Here is an 18,761-nt window from a genome sequence, read left to right as displayed (position 1 = left end):
GTTAATCAAGAAAAAATTAATAACTTCCAAAAAAGCAGATTTTTCATATGAATGGGTGAGATGCTGATATTTTTCAAAGAGTTCTGTGTACAAAAAAATATTTTTTCTACAGTTCTCAACATATCAAAGCGCTTTCCGAAAAGTTGCGGTCGATTCCGATATTAGTCAATCAAAAAATTAATAACTTTCAAAAAAGTCTATTTTTTGCATATATGGGTGAGATGCTGATATTTTTCGAACAGTTCTGAGTACAAAAAAATATTTTTCCTACAGTTCTCAACATATTAAAGCGCCTTCCAAAGAGTTGCGGTCGATTCCGATATTAGTTAATCAACAAAAAATTAATAACTTTCGAAAAAGCCGATTTTTTGCATATATGGATGAGATACTGATATTTTTCAAAGAGTTTTGGGTACAAAAAAATATTTTTCCTACAGTTCTCAACATATTAAAGCGCCTTCCGAAGAGTTGCGGTCGATTCCGATATTAGTTAATCAACAAAATATTAATAACTTCCAAAAAGCGTAGATATGTTCAGAACTAGACAAAAAATATTTTTTTGTACACAGAACTCTTAAATATAGACCAGCGTCTCACCTATATAGGCAAAAATACATCTTTCACGAAGATAGCAATTTTTTTTTTAATTAATAAATTATTGAATTGACCGGAACTTTTCGGAAGGCTCTTTAATATGTTGAGAACTATAGGAATAATTTTTAGTACACAAAACTTTTCGAAAAAGTCCAGCATCTCACCCATATATACTGAATATCGCCTTTTTCGGAAGTTATTAATTTTTTGTTAATTAATTATTATTGGAATCGACCGGAATTTTTCGGAAAACGCTCTAATATGTCGAGAGCTTTAGAAAAAATATTTTTGGGGCCCAAATCTTGCGGCAGTGTCAGAGCATCTCCCTATGGGTGTAAGTTTTTCATTCATAGTAGTTATTTATAGTTATTTAAAGTGTGCTAGCTGTCACAACTTTTCACGAGCTTGTGTGTGGAGACGTAATTCGCCATTTAAAATTTTTGTACACCCCAAAATTCGTGCCAGAACTGTAGCATTTTACTATTGTACATTTCTTATAATGATTACTTATAATTATTAGATTTTAATTATCAGAACTATTCACTGAACCTATCTAGACTTCAGAACTTTACGGATTTTTCTCTTCCTTAAAGATTCAAGATGCGGTGAGATACTATTTGACATTGTCGGAAGTTAGCATCTCATTTCTTAAAACCAAGATTTTTATAATAAATTTGGCAGAACTGTTCTTAAAACTTAGCTTATCAAGAATTATGCAACTATGCTGGTTGCTAATTAATACGCAGTTTAATCGTGAGATGCTCACACTTGAGATGCTATCTTCACACACTCAACTTATATAGTATTTATAAATTTGCATACTTATTTTCAGGAATTATTAGGAGGGTGACATCTTGGATACGGACAATTGGAGCAGCGGCGGTACTCAAAATCATTGACGTAGACGGAGATTTAATAAAAAGAAATGTTATCTTTATATACGCAAGATTTATATACATGATATATACGCAAGTAATAGCATGATAAGTCTATTGCGCGTAGAAACAATCATTAGTTCTACGTGTATGTCACCGGCGCGATTAGAAACAATAAGGTAAATTATATTGGTTAATATCACAAAGTATTGCCGTTTCTTTGCTTCTTCAGCCAACACGCAAGCACCTATTATTTTCCCTGCACGCTCGAATAATAGCAATACATGGAAGACCGCAACATGTCTATAAAGCGGCTAGAGCATGAAAATATATTATTTGTATTTATCTTCATTTAGAATATGCGCGTGTGCATCCGTACATGTGTGTGTATATCTGTGTGTATCTGTTCAGAAAAATAGAGTACTTTTCTTTGTTTAAACATGAAGAAATGTCGATAATTCACCTTCTGTCTCGGGTGTCTTTTATAAACGACACTTAAACTATTGTCATCAGTCTATAACGTTAGATAATTCATCATCAGATATTATCGCAGATATGCATCCTACTCGTCTATTAATCTCAACTCATATTTCTGCAGAGAATAAATAAAGTAATTGAAAATGATTTTCGGTATTCCGTGGAGAGATACAACAACAGTCAATATATATCTATGGCATGTATTAATTTTTTTTGCAAATCCTTTATCACACGTATTATGTACTTTAATTCGCGCCAAAAATTAATCAAAAAGTAATATATATTTGATGTTTCCAGACTCAGGACTTGTAGCCAAACGAGGAACATGTCTCTTGTAAAACATTTGAAGGGATGTAAAAATGGTAATATACATTTTTACATTTTAATTCATAAATTAAATATCATTTAACTAATATTAATTCTAATTATATTTTATTTTTTGTTAATAATTGCATTTTTTCTTTGTCTTGGACGCCGAAATGTCTAGTCCCGGATGTTTCATTAGCTGTTCTAAATTTGAAAAGATTCTTTGCTCAAATTATTTCTTATCAATGAGCCAGGTTTGAGTATTTCTTCAATTTAATATAACGTGCAGATTTGGTACAGAATAATTAATGTATATCATTTAGAGGAATTCATAAAGATCAAAGTCAAAAATTAAAATTAAGAATGTTAATTTATAAAGGTAACATGTTACATTTTGTAAAAAGTAACTTGTTACTTTTATTCATTATTAATTTTAAAATTTAACGGCTTTTACTGTTTTTTTTTGTTACTTTTTCACAAAATTTTGATGACTTGCTTTTAAAATGGTATCCAATTATCGCTCTTTGATCAATTCAATAACAAAACCTATAATGATTTTAATTATTTGCAACATAGTTTATACGCATTGTATGTTTAATTAAAAAGTAACGATATAATTCATTACCGTTGCTGTAAAAATGTTACTGTTATAATTACAAATGGTAACGATAACAGTAACAATCGATCAAACAAAAAAGTAGCGATTGTTTGACAAAAAAAGGTACAGCAAAGCAATGGCGTTACGCGTAAAGCATTACTCTTTCCAATTTTGTAAAAGAATATAGTTGAATATTTGAAAGTGTGGAAAGGTTTATGAAGCGCTATAGTTCAAATTCACTTAAATTAATAAAAAAGCAATAAAAATATTTCACTTAAAAATAGTGCGAATGTACATATGTCCCAATTATAGATACATACACACACAAACATGCATATATATATATATATATATATATATATATATATGCATGTATGTATATAAAATCTTCATAACTATAATGTTTTTCATTTAATGATCTTGTGCCTGTTATTGTTTCTCCCAACTATTTTACTTATTCTTATTCTAAGTATCTTTTGATCACAGATTATTTCATGGGCGTTGCGATAAATTTGTTGGAAAATTACCCGATATTTTCTTGTACATCAAAATGTAACGGCTTAATATTATTACAAAAGTAGTATAAATAAAATCACTAACCAAAAATATGTGGTATGTTAATGTGATAACTATCAAATATTAATATTCGCACTGCACCAGGTATATATCACATCTTAGCTTAAACCGAAACGCAAAGCATCGTCGTCGATGTTACTTCGGTGTAATTTGCAAGTACAACACCAATATATAGATTTAAGTAAAATAACAGCAAAATGTGAAATTATATAAGACGTTTAATTATATAAGACGTATGTTAATGTTAATACGTACTGCGTGTGCTTTAAGTATTCAAGCTAATATCCGGAAAAAAAATTAAGATACAGTATGTCCCAGAAATTGCACAATTTCTTCAAGTCATTCAAATTAAATTAGCAATTAAATCAGCAATTTATGGTCTAACATTAACGTCGCTTAGTTAATTTTAGAAAACATTTACTTATTTAACATATCTTTTAATTAATGGCTTTAATTAATTGTAGAGATTCTTCGATCAATGACCAAAACAACAAAAATAAGATAAAGAAGCTAGAAATGTCAATTAATAGCTTTTAATTAAGTATCAGCTGTAGTTTTCACACGCAAAATTTGTTAAAAAGTTTATAAATAAAGAGAAACGTGCGTTGCTTGGGACTCTTAGTATATATAACAAAATTTTCATAAAAAAAGGATTGACTTTGGAAGACGTCCATCCCTACGTTCGACGACAAAATGTAAACGGCCAAAGAAACAACATGTAGTTACATGTGTTCGATGTTTTCGATAAACTTTTAGACAGTCGTCACATCGGTTACTTCAATTCTGGAAATCGGTTTTGCGGGTTCTACATATATAAACCCATCTTCATCATTCACGGAGTCACCGATTCGAAGCTGCTGCAAATTTGCCACGATCGAATCTACCTGAACCGGTTGATCGGGCGGAGCAGCTTCGTTTCTAAGTTTGCTAAAGTGAAGGTAACATATGCCGCGGTATCCTTGCCAAGTTATCTCGCTCGGCTTAACGCCACGCATCAAGAGTGCGTTCTTTAAATCGCGAACTCTAACGCCGGATGAGATATTCGAAAGCTTTAACGAGAAATCGATATGCGTTTTTGTTCTAGCGCGAAGATTCTTACGTCGCCGAGTCGCGTTCTTGGTGTTGTTTTCCTTTGTCTATAAATAAAAGCCATTTAGTTATAAAACAATGTTATATAAAAATGTATAAATAAATAGCTTATAAAATGTTTTTAGCTTGAAACTCCAAAACTGATGTTAAAATGTGTAATACAGTTACTAAGTTTGTAAGATCTATTTAATTTATGTTGACTAAAACACTAAATAATTTCAAAAAACCAGAATGATATATCCTGTATAAAAAAAAATAAACATTTTAATAACAATTGTAATTGGCGGTAAGTTCAATAGACTCATCGTCAAATCCAAAAGGTTAGTAGAAAAAGAGAAAGATTTAATTTATTCATAAAATTTCATTTTAACTGGTATCTTGATCATCAGTGACCTCTTGTACTTGGATAATTTTGATTTTTCTCTAAGATCAGCCAGCGTTACTAAGGGTTAATAAAAATACATTATTGTGAAACTTGATACATATACGTAAAGAACGCTTACTTGTACTTCAGCATTGAGAGGATTACTTTCCTCCTCAACTTTTGGTTTCTTATACGTTCGTCTTCGTGGAAAACGCGGCTTGTCGATTTTATCTTTGCCGCTTTCCATAGTGCTTTCTGTATTAGGCGTATCTCTCTTTGCATTAAAACGTTTCTTGCTTTTTGAATATTTAACGCGATTCTTGATATACTGGCGCATCTCCACATCGGAATCGACTTCCTTCAGAACTACAACTTTGCCATCCCTGCGAAAGAATAACCATGTATTTACACGAAATAGCCTGCTCAATGTGATTCAGGCAACTTAATGCATACTTTTCATCCATCTCTTTGAGCTGCTGTAATACCTGCATGGTTTTGAGTCTTCTTTCGCTAAGCATGTGCCACAGAATGCCAGACGGTTTCTCTAATCTCGACTCTATGTATATAGTTTGCGTCGGAGTAACAATTATATCTACTGGCACGTCGTATTCTTTGAACAATTGCGATGGCAAGTGATCTACGATTTGGCAATCGTGTACCGTTGTGACAACAATTGTATTTTCCGTTATTGTGCCCATTCTCATCATCATCGCGAATTCAAGATCCGCGAAACCTTCCCCTTTGCCGAGCCTGTATCCATCCCGACTGACACATACCGATCCCAGAACAACGAGATCTACCTGAATAATGTACAATATACATAATAAATATTTAGAATTATTAATATCTTCCGCTGTAGAGATAAATCTACACAGCATAAAATACAGAGTCTAGATAATGAAAAGGTAATTTGATATCGTATCTTTAGTATTGGTATATTGATGTATTGGTATCAATTGGTTGCCTAATTGGGGGGATTACTGAACAAATGATTCTATAAGTATAATTAAAATTTGTCACTTAATAACAAAGATATTACGAATGATCACGATATCTATAAGGATTGTAATACCACCTTCTCTTTTATTAAACAATCCTTCGTAAATGATGTGATATATTCACCTTAATATGAGAATCCAATCCAAGTGGTTTACCCGCTTGCTCCAAACCACGCATGGAAGCTAGCGCTTTCAGCTGTTCCTTCGTTGCACCGGCGACTGGCGTAACGTGTAAGAATAAGCCAGTTCTCAATCTGGGAATAGGCACGATGATTTCTTTGTTCGCTTCCAGAGCTAAAAATCTCACTGGTTCTTGCGGCTTATCCGGATTTATCTTTATGACTCTCGCTTTCTTAAATTCATCCAACTCGATTAATCGCTGCGCCGCCTCCGCAGCGCCTTTAAAGTTCGGTATACGCTTGTATATGTTAACGGGGAAGTTCACCAACTCGTTCTTCATCATGTAGTCCCATACTTTGCGACGAAAACTCGACTTTGTTACCTCCTCGGCTGCAAAAAAAACATGTCAAGAAAACGTGTAAGAATCAACTAATACAAGGATAGGAACAATATAATATATGTTAGTTTATATTTTCTGTAAAATAACATCGATATGGTGAGATACATATACAGGTGTGAGATATATTCACGTCTCTTGTATACAAACATCTAAATATCCACATTACTTCTGTTTGACATTAAGAGCTATATAGAAACGTCAGGGGATTAAAGTAACGCCTGTTGCGCCGATTGCAACGGAAAGCCACTCACGCAAGTTCTCCGTCATCTTGACTGGTTTACCAGTGGAATCTTAAAGGACAAAAGTCCAGGACTCGGAAGAAAGACAGATCCTAGGAAGCGTCTCTCCCGCAAAAATAGACACAACTTATCCCGTCCACGCGTGGCCTCTTCCCCTCCGCGCCGTAACTATTTCTAGGCGGCCCCACGTTCGCAAACTCCGCGGCATCGTAATCCTCTAGGGAGGATCCGATCACCCCTCGTGAACGCGAGATCTCGCTCGCAAGGCAAGATCGCCCCATGAAGACGCGGAGTAAATATTTCGGAATTTTGGTGTGTTACTCCGAGTCGTTTACGAGGATGATCTCGATGATGGTCGACGAACAACCGCGACAAGAGGCGATAAAACGAATCAGCTGATCCTCGGACTGGGTCGGAGTACGGGACAGCGAACTGAGATGTTGGAGCATTTAATTCCCTAGTTCACTGTTCTGAACTCCAAGCCAGTCCGGATCAGCTGATTCATCTTATTATTAGGTTTGTTCGTGCTCTAATATACTCCTACTTTAAAGTCCACTGTGCTCCAATACGTATGCTGCAAACGCTATTGGAGCACGTTGAAGCAAATAGAAGTATTTTGGAGCATGCGACGCGAACAAACTTATTATCTCCTGTCGCGTTTATTCATCCTCACAATGTCTCTTGACGATATCAGGCGAGTTTTTTTTATTCAGCAATTGATCAGTCGCATTATGCGCAAATGTAGCTTTTACAGAACAAAGTTGTATGTGCGATTGATTACAATTAATGAATTAAAAAACTTATCTGTTCTCTGCATTTAAAACAAAATGACTGCATATTTGAATCAGGATTATGCCGTACAAAATTATGTCTACATGGATTATTTACGTATTGTTTATATTATATTTACACAATTTTTTATATAAACAAAACAAGTAATATAAATTATTATAAATTAGATAACACAATACAGAAATAAATAATTAAATTATAAGTTTATTGATATATCTAACTTTAATATTGATAAAAAAATATATAATAATAAAATTGAAAAAATCCAATATAATTTTTACTATTTTTGATAAAATTTAAATCTTCTATAATTCATGAATTATTGTTTACATAAATGACAATGAAACATAATTTACATTGTATACACTTAATGTATATTATTTAATTTTTTTAAATAAATGTCCAATCCTGATTCGAACATAGTTGAAGAGAAAGAGAAAATAATCAAAGTGCAAGGGAGAGAGAATACAAGTTGCTTATAGCGCTGACCACGTGACTGCTAAACAGGGACGAACATAGTCGAAAATATCCAATGTTCTCTCTCTACATATAAATCTTTCCCAATCAGAAATAATTTATCAAATTAATATCGAAACGATATCAGTTTGACGATTTCGACAACAAATCGATTATCGATGGATAAATATATCTAGATACAAATTAAACTTCTTTGAACCTAAAATAATTGATTTCTTAATAAACTATAATTAATATTTTATAGCAATAACGTGATTAATCGTAACGTTATCAATTGTCTCTATTTTTTTGTAAATTTGATTAGTTTGATTTTCAAGATGTCAAATCTTAATCTAGACAAATAATTGCATTTTCTTTTAATTCATTACATTTAAAAATTTGTTTCATTTTTTTTAAAGAGACTTTTCCTGGAAAAACATATCTCACATATTTTTGTGAACTTTTCGAATTTTTAATTTATAAAATTTTCTGAAAAAATATCTCTCTTCAGATTTTATAAGTCTTTTTTTTAGAAATTGTAGAATAAAAAATCTTAAAATATTTTAGAATTTATGTATATATATTATATATAAAAAGAATTCTAGAAAAGATGTAAATTTTTGCAATATTTCTATTCATTGTTTATTCGTATAGAATCGTTAAAAAAAATCTAAAAAATCTTTTAAAAAGTTATAATGTTATTATTATACAGAAATTATAAAAAATTCTTAAAATTTACAAAAATTCTGTAAAATAAGTTATATGAAAAATTCTATAAGAAAAATTTCCACGAGGGTATGAAGATTTTACTTTAATCAACGCTGTCTTTCCATAACAAACCGCAAAAATTTTCTCAAATGTTTTCTCATTCAGAATAGAACGCTTTTTATTCAAGTATTTATGAACAAATTTGATGAAATTTAATGCAGTGACTCCGAATGCTACTACATCCCTGCGTTTGCCAGCGTGAGCGAAACGAGCAGTCGGTGCTCGGCTCCGTCGTGAAAGATGGCTTTGTTCGCGAGAAACATCTGCAAGACGCTCTCCCAGGTAATCATCGACGGTTTCTCCGTCGCCCGTGCCTCCGGAATATCGTCGCGTGCATCTGCGAATTGCGATGGACGCCTCGATTGAGATCTGTTACGACGATTATGACAAGTAACGCAACCGCTCCGTCGGCACGGCGAGGAAGACGATTGCAAGGGCATCGTACGTTCAGGTGTCGTGCACGTTTACATTGCGATATTTTTATCCAAGATGCATCTGCGTCATTTTGCGAGTCAGAAACGCGAACGTGCTCCTCGATGCATCGCGAACGCATCCCTTAGACCCGCCCAGTCGCGCGAATTGGTGCATCTCGATCGTGGCGAACACCCGCGCTCACGAGCTCTCTTATCATGTTATTTAATCAGAGAAGTCCTTCTGATTAAATAATGTGATAACTTGTTATTTCATGCGACAAGTCGTCTTGTTATTTGTCGAAAAAGAAGCAATAAATTAATTACGCAAGAAGAAACCAATCACACTGATAAGAAGTATGTACAGTGAACAGAACAGGACCAGTGTTGATTAACTTCAGTTAATTAAAAGAATTAATTCTATCCGGAGATCCTACTTTTGAAATATTTCTGAAAAAGAAATATTACATGTAAACGGAAATGTAATGAGTGCTTCTTTAAATTTTTTTAACTAATTATGTTCATGTATATACAAGGTGTTCCTTAATGGTTATACCTTTTATTGTACACTTTTTACCATAGGAGCCTGATTTATCGACGGATATGTATTTCGAACATATTATATTAGAAATAACAAATGCGTGCTCTTATGGTAAAACGTGGGGACAACCATTAATGAACACTCTGTATAACATATGTGTAATTAATCTAATATATTTGTATTTAATATACATCATATTTGTAATATCACGTTTAGATTTTATCGTTCATTTGCTGCAACAACACTATTACTCAAAAAACAAAATTTTTTAGGTTCAATGTTTTAAATTATTAAAATTTTATAATATCAGTTTTAAGTATGATTTGATTTATACTAATTGCAAGGGAATAAAAGTATCATTAACTCTTTACTCAGTATATTAAATTTTTACCAGAATTCTTTTTTGCAGATAAAAGATGACAATTTTTGAGTTATGTCATTGTGTTAGCAAATAAGTAATATTGTTAATATTTATAGCAAATTATTATTGTTATTATATTTAAGGGGGAAAGGTCATTTGTAAACAGCTAAAAATTCACCAATATTCAAGAATTTATTGCGAAGAATGTATTGAATTAATTTTTTTGAAATTTTATCACTATTGAAGATTTGAAAAATATTTTTATTATTATATAATATATCTGTAATATTAGAATTACAAAAGCGTATATTCAATCACTCAAGAAGAAAAGAGCTTCGTGTCATGAAGTGTAGAGTGTCGTTGCTTTTATTTTAAATAAAAAATTCAAAATAAAAATTTTTGTTAATAAATATACGTTCGCATAAATCTATTTTAAAATTACAAAATAAAAAATTGATAAAATAGTGACATTAAAAGAAACAATGAGTTTTTTAAACCAATTGTGCTGGAACAGCTGTTTATTACACAAATATTTATATAAAAGGAGGTGCAGATTGCAAAGAAGATGTTAAAGAATTATTACATATGTTCTCCAATTAAAATATTGAATTATGCAAAAAAAATTTATTTTTTTGCCCATTACATGACCTTCCCCCTTCAATAAATTGTAATTTTTGGTTTATGTTCGTAGGCTTGTGCTCAGAAAAGCACAGTTAGGGCCCTGCACGTAGGGACAATTCGACAACAAGAATCGGTAAGCATTATTATTCTCCAATTGATAATCAAGTGTCTAACCGCAGGTGTAACTGCTACTTCTTTCAGACAGTCGAACAAGAAGGAAAGCTGAAATGTACTCTGATACCGGGAGACGGTGTTGGACCGGAACTCGTGGTCGCTGTTCAAAGTGTTTTCAAAGCTGCGGATGTCCCGGTTGAATTTGAACCTTACTTCTTGTCTGAAGTTAATCCAACTTTGAGCGCTCCTCTGGATCAAGTCTCTAACAGTATCGCTAGAAATCGAGTTTGTCTAAAGGTCTGATAAGTTACATTATTCATAATTTTGTATATATATATATATATATATATATATATATATATATATATATATATATATAGTTAATGAGATATATCATTGAATATTGGTACCTAAAACGTATCATTTAAAATTTATCTCTATCACATGAAACAAACTACAAATTTTTTAATAAATTCTGTATATAATTTTGTAAATCAATTTGTAACTGTATGTTGTTTTGTGTAATAGGGAATTCTAGCAACTCCAGACCACTCTATGACGGGAGAATTGCAGACCTTGAATATGAAATTACGTAAGAGTCTGGACCTATACTCGAATGTGGTGCATGTAAAATCGTTGCCTGGTATCAGGTCGCGTCACCAGAACGTGGATTGTGTTATCATCAGAGAACAAACGGAGGGAGAGTATTCCGCATTGGAGCACGAATCTGTGAAAGGAGTGGTCGAATGCCTGAAAATCGTGACTGCCACTAAAAGCCAAAGAATTGCAAAGTTTGCCTTTGACTATGCTGTAAAGAATAATCGCAAGAAAGTCACATGTGTTCATAAAGCTAATATAATGAAGCTTGGCGACGGACTTTTCCTTAGATCGTGCCAAGAAATTGCCGAATTGTATCCCAGGTACATTTATAACTTTTTTAATCACATTAAAATTTTTTATTACAGAATGATATGAAATGACGTTATTCAAGTTTACCTAAATTATATTTTTAAAAAACAACAAGATTTGTCAGAAAACAGAGAGGCAGAAGCTTAATAAAATATAAATCTAAATCTAATGATTGATATAATTTTTCGAAAAACTGTGTTTGAATAAAATCACGATTTTTTAAACATGTGATTTAGAAAAACTTAAATAGACGTTTTATATTATTTTATAATACTTTTTAAATCAAATTTAAATGACAAATAAAAAAATGTTATACTTACAATAGAATGACTTCTCCATCCTGTTTTCACAAAAAAATGCACAAAGTTAAATCTGCATTTTAAGTTCCATATTTTAGATTCCTATTTTTTAATAAAACAGGATTACGTTCGAGACGATGATCGTCGATAATTGCACCATGCAAATGGTTTCTAATCCACATCAATTCGACGTCATGGTAATGCCCAATTTGTATGGAAATATCGTGGATAATCTTGCATCCGGTCTGGTCGGCGGTGCCGGAGTCGTCGCAGGTGCTAGTTACAGCGCTGAGTGTGTTGTCTTTGAACCGGTAATACTTGGTTTTATGTGACCTAATCATAGAAATCAATATATGATCGATATGTGTCACAAGTAGGAGATTTTTGTGCCTAATAGTATTTTCTGTGCAAATGTATATATATTTTTATTATTACACTTTAGTTTAAGAGTGTGAATCAAAATCGACAAAATTGTTGGCGCGCGGTTTATAGAACTAAAAAAAAAAAAAAAAAAAAAAATATATATATATATATATATATAAATTTACGCAGAAAATTTTATTAGGCATCAAGATCTGCTTGGATTAGAAAAGATTTTTTTTTTTACTTGCAATATGTAATTTTATTGGTAGACAGTAAGAACTATATCTATTTGCAATTAAGATGAAAAAGAGAACTTGACTCACGTCAATTTTAAAATGCACATTACTAAGATTCGTATCCTTCAACAGGGTGCGAGGCACACGTATTCCGAGGCGGTCGGCAAGAACGTCGCGAATCCGACGGCGATGTTGTTGTGCGCAGTGAAGCTCCTGAATCACTCGAATCTCAAACGCTATGGCGAGCAGATCCGGGAGGCATTGAACCGCGTGCTGAATGATGGAAAGGTGCTAACGAAAGATCTAGGCGGACAAAGCTCGACGACGGAATTCATCGCCGCCGTGATACATAGTCTGCGTTAACAATAAAATCTCATAGGAAAACATGTAGACCTTGGCGTCAAAATTTCATTTTTATGTGGAACAACTGTGCGAATCGTAGTGTGCTGCACCTATTATAGGAAATATAAAACTAACTTATATACGTTAAATTTGTAAAGTTATATCATACTAAGAACCTGTGATGGTGCAAATTTTTATTTGCAACAGTAACTTTCTGTATGTTCTGTACAAACAAGAGAAAATCCAAAGTTTCTTGCAACTATTAGGTCGCAGAAGTGCGATGTACAGACTGCGTAATTATAGTTGTATAATAGACCAAAATAGGCAAGATTGTACCATATCTATAAATAATAAATTACGCTATCATGTACATCCTATTAAAATATTACGAGTTTTCCTTATTTTAAGCAATCATAAATAATAATATAGATGTATGAGCCTTTCAAATCTTTACACTCCATAACAATCTTCGAGAAAGTTAAATAAAACTGTTAAAATAATAAATTAACAGTGATCAAGATATGCATTTCCTGTAACATGAGATTGAAATATCCATTAGTTAGACTAGATAAGTTATGCATACGTTCTTGTATATGTTGCAAATATTTTAACTTACCTTAAAGTTGCCTTTTAAGCTTCCTCCTCTTCCTTTTAAATCATCAGAATACGTTGCACTTACTCACTCGCGAAAATACAATACGATTGCACGATGGGATCACTAAAAATAAAGTCTGATAATAACTACCAAATGTATAGTGAAATAGTATCCATTAAGAAATCATTTTACTCTTCTGAATATTTAGCAAGTATTATCAAATTTAGTAATATTTACAAAATGTTTAAAAAGTTTTGATTATATTAATCAAATAAAATTAATAAAATAAAATAAATTAATTAATTCTATTTTATCTAACATTTGGCAGCTATTACTAAACTCTTTTTCAGTGTCCCTCTTCTTAATCCTTTATAAAACAAAATTTGCACAACATTGAAAGCAGAAATAAAAAAATTGATTTTTGACTCACCGATCCGATGCGCAACAAGCGGAGTTATTCAGCCACGAAGCTGCGATGATACTGTAACACACAAATACATAAGAGATAATTAAAACTGTGCTCAAAATAATCAATACTTTAAAATAAAATTTTATATAAATACTTCCTTTAAATTTTTCTAAATTTATTGGAATAAAATCGAATAGATAGGAGAAACTTGTAAATTTTATATAAAGAAAAACTTATATTTACCCCAAAGTTGCTCCGCTGAGGCCTGATGCCTTTCCTAGGCCTCCTTCTCCTCTCAGAATTGAGTTGCTGCTTTATCACGTAGCTGCGATGATACTGCAACACAAAACATACATATATAAGATTCAAATTAATGTTGCCTTCAAAATGATCAATTTTTAAAGTACTAATTCTTACGCACACATCAAAGTTTTAATCCTACTTTTAAAATTTCATATTTTCTAATGTAGTTATATATAACATCTGAAAGAACGTAATAAAAATAAACTTTTACAAAATTTTAAATGGTATATTTAAATGGTATATTTTTTTAAATTATTTATCGAGATTAATTCAAGTAAATGGAAAAGAATTATTTAGTTTTCTCAAATATATAAGAAATTATATTCACTCAAAAATTGCAGCATTTAAGCCCGATGTCTTCTCTCAAGACATTTTGGTTGTCAGGTCTCCTCTTCCTCCTTTTCCCGTTGAACACTCGCGAAAAACACTCGCGACAATATATTATAATCGCGCGCGGACTAATTATTTACAAAAGTTTTAGTCCGATAACTTAAACGGCACTCCCGAAATAAAACGCGCGACGCGATGAACCGGCTGCGGTTCTTTTATTTTCAATTCGGTGACGAGAGTACGTAAGCTATATACGAGTACATGGATAGAATGAGTTTAGTGTGCGGCCCCAGGGAAAAATGATAAGTCGGATCGACATCAAATCAATATCATTTTGACGGTTGAAATAAAATCAAATTTGACGTTTATATCAATGTTAAAATGTTCGAATTTTAATGCTATTTAAATATTAATATCAACATCCAAATTAATACCAAATCGGCATTAATTTAATTATTCCTCGGGAATCGTTTAATGGACTAAAACGACGGAAAAATTATACCAGAAGTCTAAACATTTATTAAAACAATTAATATAAATAATACTTTTAAAAATACACTTTTAATTTAACTAAATTTAATTTCTTAATGCAATTTTTAATTAGCTTAGCTTTTTGTGCAATTTTTAAATTTTATAATTAATAAATACCTAACCGGTATTTATTAATTACATTTATCAAAGATTTTAAATGCTATCAACGTTTGATCGACATCGATTGATATTTTTCAATATCCGGTAAAGTTATCGACATCATCGATGTCGAATCAATGTATATCCGACTTATCATTTTTCTCATTTTGCTGAAACATATAAAAATAAATTAAATGCGTATATTTAGAAACAGTTTTATAAGAAATTAAAATAATTATAATTAAAAATATAACAATTTGTACATTGTATCTACAAAAGGCAGTTCTGCTAGAAAAAGCAATTACTCAATTTTCTTACTTTTAAGTAACAGTTATTTGTCTTTTACAAAAAATATTTTCTAATAATATTCATAAAATATACACATCACAATTTTAGAAAAACTCTTCACTTTATAAAAAAATATTTATTTTTCAATATTTATACTATTTACATTTTACTAAATATTTCAAATATTTTAACTTTTATTAAAAAAGAGAAATAATCAAGACTAATAAATAAATTAAATTTTTGTTTTAACATAAGTCTTGATTAAAGGATTAAATTACTAGGTTTCAGAATATGTTTAAAATAATTTGTTCAAAATAAATTTGATACTTATATATAAACATTGCAAATAGATATTAAAAACTTTTAAAATAATTATGTATGTGTGTGTGAGTGTGCGTCTATGAGTATGTAAGAAACAAGTTTACTAAATTCTACTTGTTTTTTTGAGTGTACACACAATTTGATAAAAATACCGTTTTGTATAATTTTATTAAGTTTACTGATTAAAACTGATAATATAATGAGCATTTTATGTTCATTTCCATTAATCTAGCTAAACTTTAATCTCTATCTCTTTCTAATTTTTAGAATTAAAAAATGATAAAAATTAAATTTAACCAAGATCAAAGTTAATCTGCGTTAGTGAAAATAGATATTAACTGGCTAAATTAGCGTGATTCCTAAATTGCGACCTACGATTCTATTTACTGGCTAAGCCATCGTCATTATTAATTGCAATTAACAATGAGCCTACTTGCTGATTGTTCCAGCAAAACACTTAACCAGCAATCACCCGAGATTTAAAGGACAATGTATCGCAATTTCATTTTCTATAACGCTTTTACTCGGTTGGATTTCTGTTTCTAATGTATACACATGTACACACATGTATTTATGCAAACTATATAATTTCTGGTCAGTATCGATCACTTTTAATAGATTGCTTTTTTTCTGACCAGATTGGTCTTACTTTTCCTTGATTTTGGCCAAATGTATTTTGGCTGTATGTCAACCAGATAATTCGAGTAATGACGAATCAAATAAGATTACATTTAAAAAAATTAAAATTTTTAAATATATTTATTGTGGAGGTGTGTGTATTCTAAAGAAGAAAATTACAAATAATTATGTTTAATGATATAATTAATACTTTTAAAAAATTTTTAAAGTTGATTACTTATTTTCTCAGAATTTCATGTTAATCGGTACGGAAATCTGCTCTCCCGAGTACTTGAACTGTATAAAATCTGCAAAAGTAGCCAGACCAGTTATTCATACTTCTAGCTTATTCTAGAATATGATATATGGAAAGTACAAATTAAAAAAAAGAATTCACAATTAGATATACGATTATGATTCAACAATATATGATAAAGTAAATAAAACTTTATATAAGACTAAATTACAATCTCAAATTTATACGTGTGTCCAAATAAAATAAATTGATCGCTAACAAACACAATAAACAAATTTAATAAATACCATTTTTATAGTGAAATTTTTATTCACTATTATTAATGATCACCTTAAAAAAAACACAAAAATAAAATTAATTAAATAATAAATCTAAATATTGAGTAAATTTCAAAATTAATTTGCAAAATAAAAAGCAATTTAAAATAAAAGTTTTTTAAATTTACTTAAAATCTAATTATCAACAAATCTCTTCTATGTTCTTTCTTTCAATATTGATGCTTTTAACAAACAGAAATGATAATCTACATTTACATAATTAAATTTAAATTTTTTATTATTGATCTGAAAAAAATAACAAAGTTTTGAACGGCATTCTTTAGTACGTCATCGGCAATTTTAAACATTGCCTATGAACTTTAAATCTAATGTAACTTTATCATGACGCGTACAAAAGATACTACTTGATACTCGATTCACGAAACAATGACTTAGTAAATCGGTCGAGATGGATCGATAGTGAGATCGTTGCAAATGCGTCTTATCTTTTGTATTACGTTTAACGCACGTCTAACATCGACTAAGCATTTTTAACCACGATTCATACGACACTTGTATCTTACAAGCCATAGTCGCAGGCAGCAAGTCACTTAAAGGAGACGCACTTTCTGGGGTGCTTTGTCAACCCGCAACGTGCTCACAAATCGTGGTTAATCCAGCTGATCGACCGGTCAGACGCTAAGTTCAATGAGACATGGTCTCACTGAACCGATAACGTAACGAGAAGTTAGAGTGCACATTGCATCGATCTCCGATACCGAATCGTATCCCATAAGTTCAGAGGTGTACAACCAAACGCGAAAATTATTTTCTAGACGAATCGCAATGTCTAGTGCAATTATCATAAAAAATTGAAGTAGAAATAAAAATTTGAAATAATCAAACATAAAAAACTTTCCGCAAAAAAATTATTTTGTTGCGCTGCAAGCATCTTCTCCTGGTACATGCAAGAGACATTGCTCATCAAGCGATTCACGAAACAATGACTTAGCAAATTGGACGAGATGGATACGGGTTCGATACTGAGGTCGTTGCGAATGCGTTCTGTCTTTTGTATTACGTTTAACGCACGTCTAACGTCGACTAAGCTTTTTTAACCACGATTCATACGACACTTGTATCTTACAAGCCATAGTCGCAGGCAGCAAGTCACTTAAAGGAGACGCACTTTCTGGGGTGCTTTGTCAACCCGCAACGTTCTCACAAATCGTGGTTAATCCAGCTGATCGACCGGTCAGACGCTAAGTTTAATGAGACATGGTCTCACTGAACCGATAACGTAACGAGAAGTTAGAGTGCACATTGCATCGATCTCCGATACCGAATCGTACCCCATAAGTTCAGAGGTGTACAACCAAACGCGAAAATTATTTTCTAGACGAATCGCAATGTCTAGTGCAATTATCATAAAAAATTGAAGTAGAAATAAAAATTTGAAATAATCAAACATAAAAAACTTTCCGCAAAAAAATTAGTTTGTTGCGCTGCAAGCATCTTCTCCTGGTACATGCAAGAGACATTGCTCATCAAGCGATTCACGAAACAATGACTTAGCAAATTGGACGAGATGGATACGGGTTCGATACTGAGGTCGTTGCGAATGCGTTCTGTCTTTTGTATTACGTTTAACGCACGTCTAACGTCGACTAAGCTTTTTTAACCACGATTCATACGACACTTGTATCTTACAAGCCATAGTCGCAGGCAGCAAGTCACTTAAAGGAGACGCACTTTCTGGGGTGCTTTGTCAACCCGCAACGTGCTCACAAATCGTGGTTAATCCAGCTGATCGACCGGTCAGACGCTAAGTTTAATGAGACATGGTCTCACTGAACCGATAACGTAACGAGAAGTTAGAGTGCACATTGCATCGATCTCCGATACC

General features: G+C 31.8%; 2 protein-coding genes and 1 long non-coding RNA gene across 3 annotated transcripts; 1 reads left to right on the top strand and 2 right to left on the bottom strand.

Annotated features, from left to right (window-relative positions):
- Window positions 1–1,505: 1,505 nt before the first annotated feature.
- On the bottom strand, window positions 1,506–7,069 carry LOC105197059 (methenyltetrahydrofolate synthase domain-containing protein). The gene is made up of 5 exons (XM_011163272.3): window positions 6,649–7,069; window positions 6,002–6,387; window positions 5,333–5,679; window positions 5,019–5,262; window positions 1,506–4,562 (listed from the first exon to the last, which is right to left on the bottom strand). Exons 1-5 carry the CDS (start codon window positions 6,662–6,664, stop codon window positions 4,179–4,181), a joined length of 1,377 nt encoding a protein of 458 aa, XP_011161574.1. The 5' UTR covers window positions 6,665–7,069; the 3' UTR covers window positions 1,506–4,178.
- Window positions 7,070–8,827: 1,758 nt separating this feature from the next.
- LOC105197058 (isocitrate dehydrogenase [NAD] subunit beta, mitochondrial) lies at window positions 8,828–13,233 on the top strand. Its single transcript, XM_039454165.1, has 6 exons — window positions 8,828–8,934; window positions 10,656–10,718; window positions 10,787–10,996; window positions 11,228–11,619; window positions 12,029–12,218; window positions 12,639–13,233. The coding sequence occupies exons 1-6, from the start codon at window positions 8,893–8,895 to the stop codon at window positions 12,867–12,869; spliced, it is 1,128 nt and encodes a 375-aa protein (XP_039310099.1). The 5' UTR covers window positions 8,828–8,892; the 3' UTR covers window positions 12,870–13,233.
- Window positions 13,234–13,772: 539 nt separating this feature from the next.
- LOC120358792 lies at window positions 13,773–15,025 on the bottom strand. The gene is made up of 3 exons (XR_005575660.1): window positions 14,484–15,025; window positions 14,096–14,188; window positions 13,773–13,924 (listed from the first exon to the last, which is right to left on the bottom strand). It is a non-coding gene; the product is annotated as an uncharacterized LOC120358792 (long non-coding RNA).
- Between the last annotated feature and the right edge of the window lie 3,736 nt (window positions 15,026–18,761).

Source organism: Solenopsis invicta, chromosome 10, assembly GCF_016802725.1.
Source record: "Solenopsis invicta isolate M01_SB chromosome 10, UNIL_Sinv_3.0, whole genome shotgun sequence".
NCBI lineage: Eukaryota > Metazoa > Arthropoda > Insecta > Hymenoptera > Formicidae > Solenopsis > Solenopsis invicta.
Note: the sequence above shows the minus strand (reverse complement) of the source record. Positions and strands in the feature narration are given on the sequence as shown.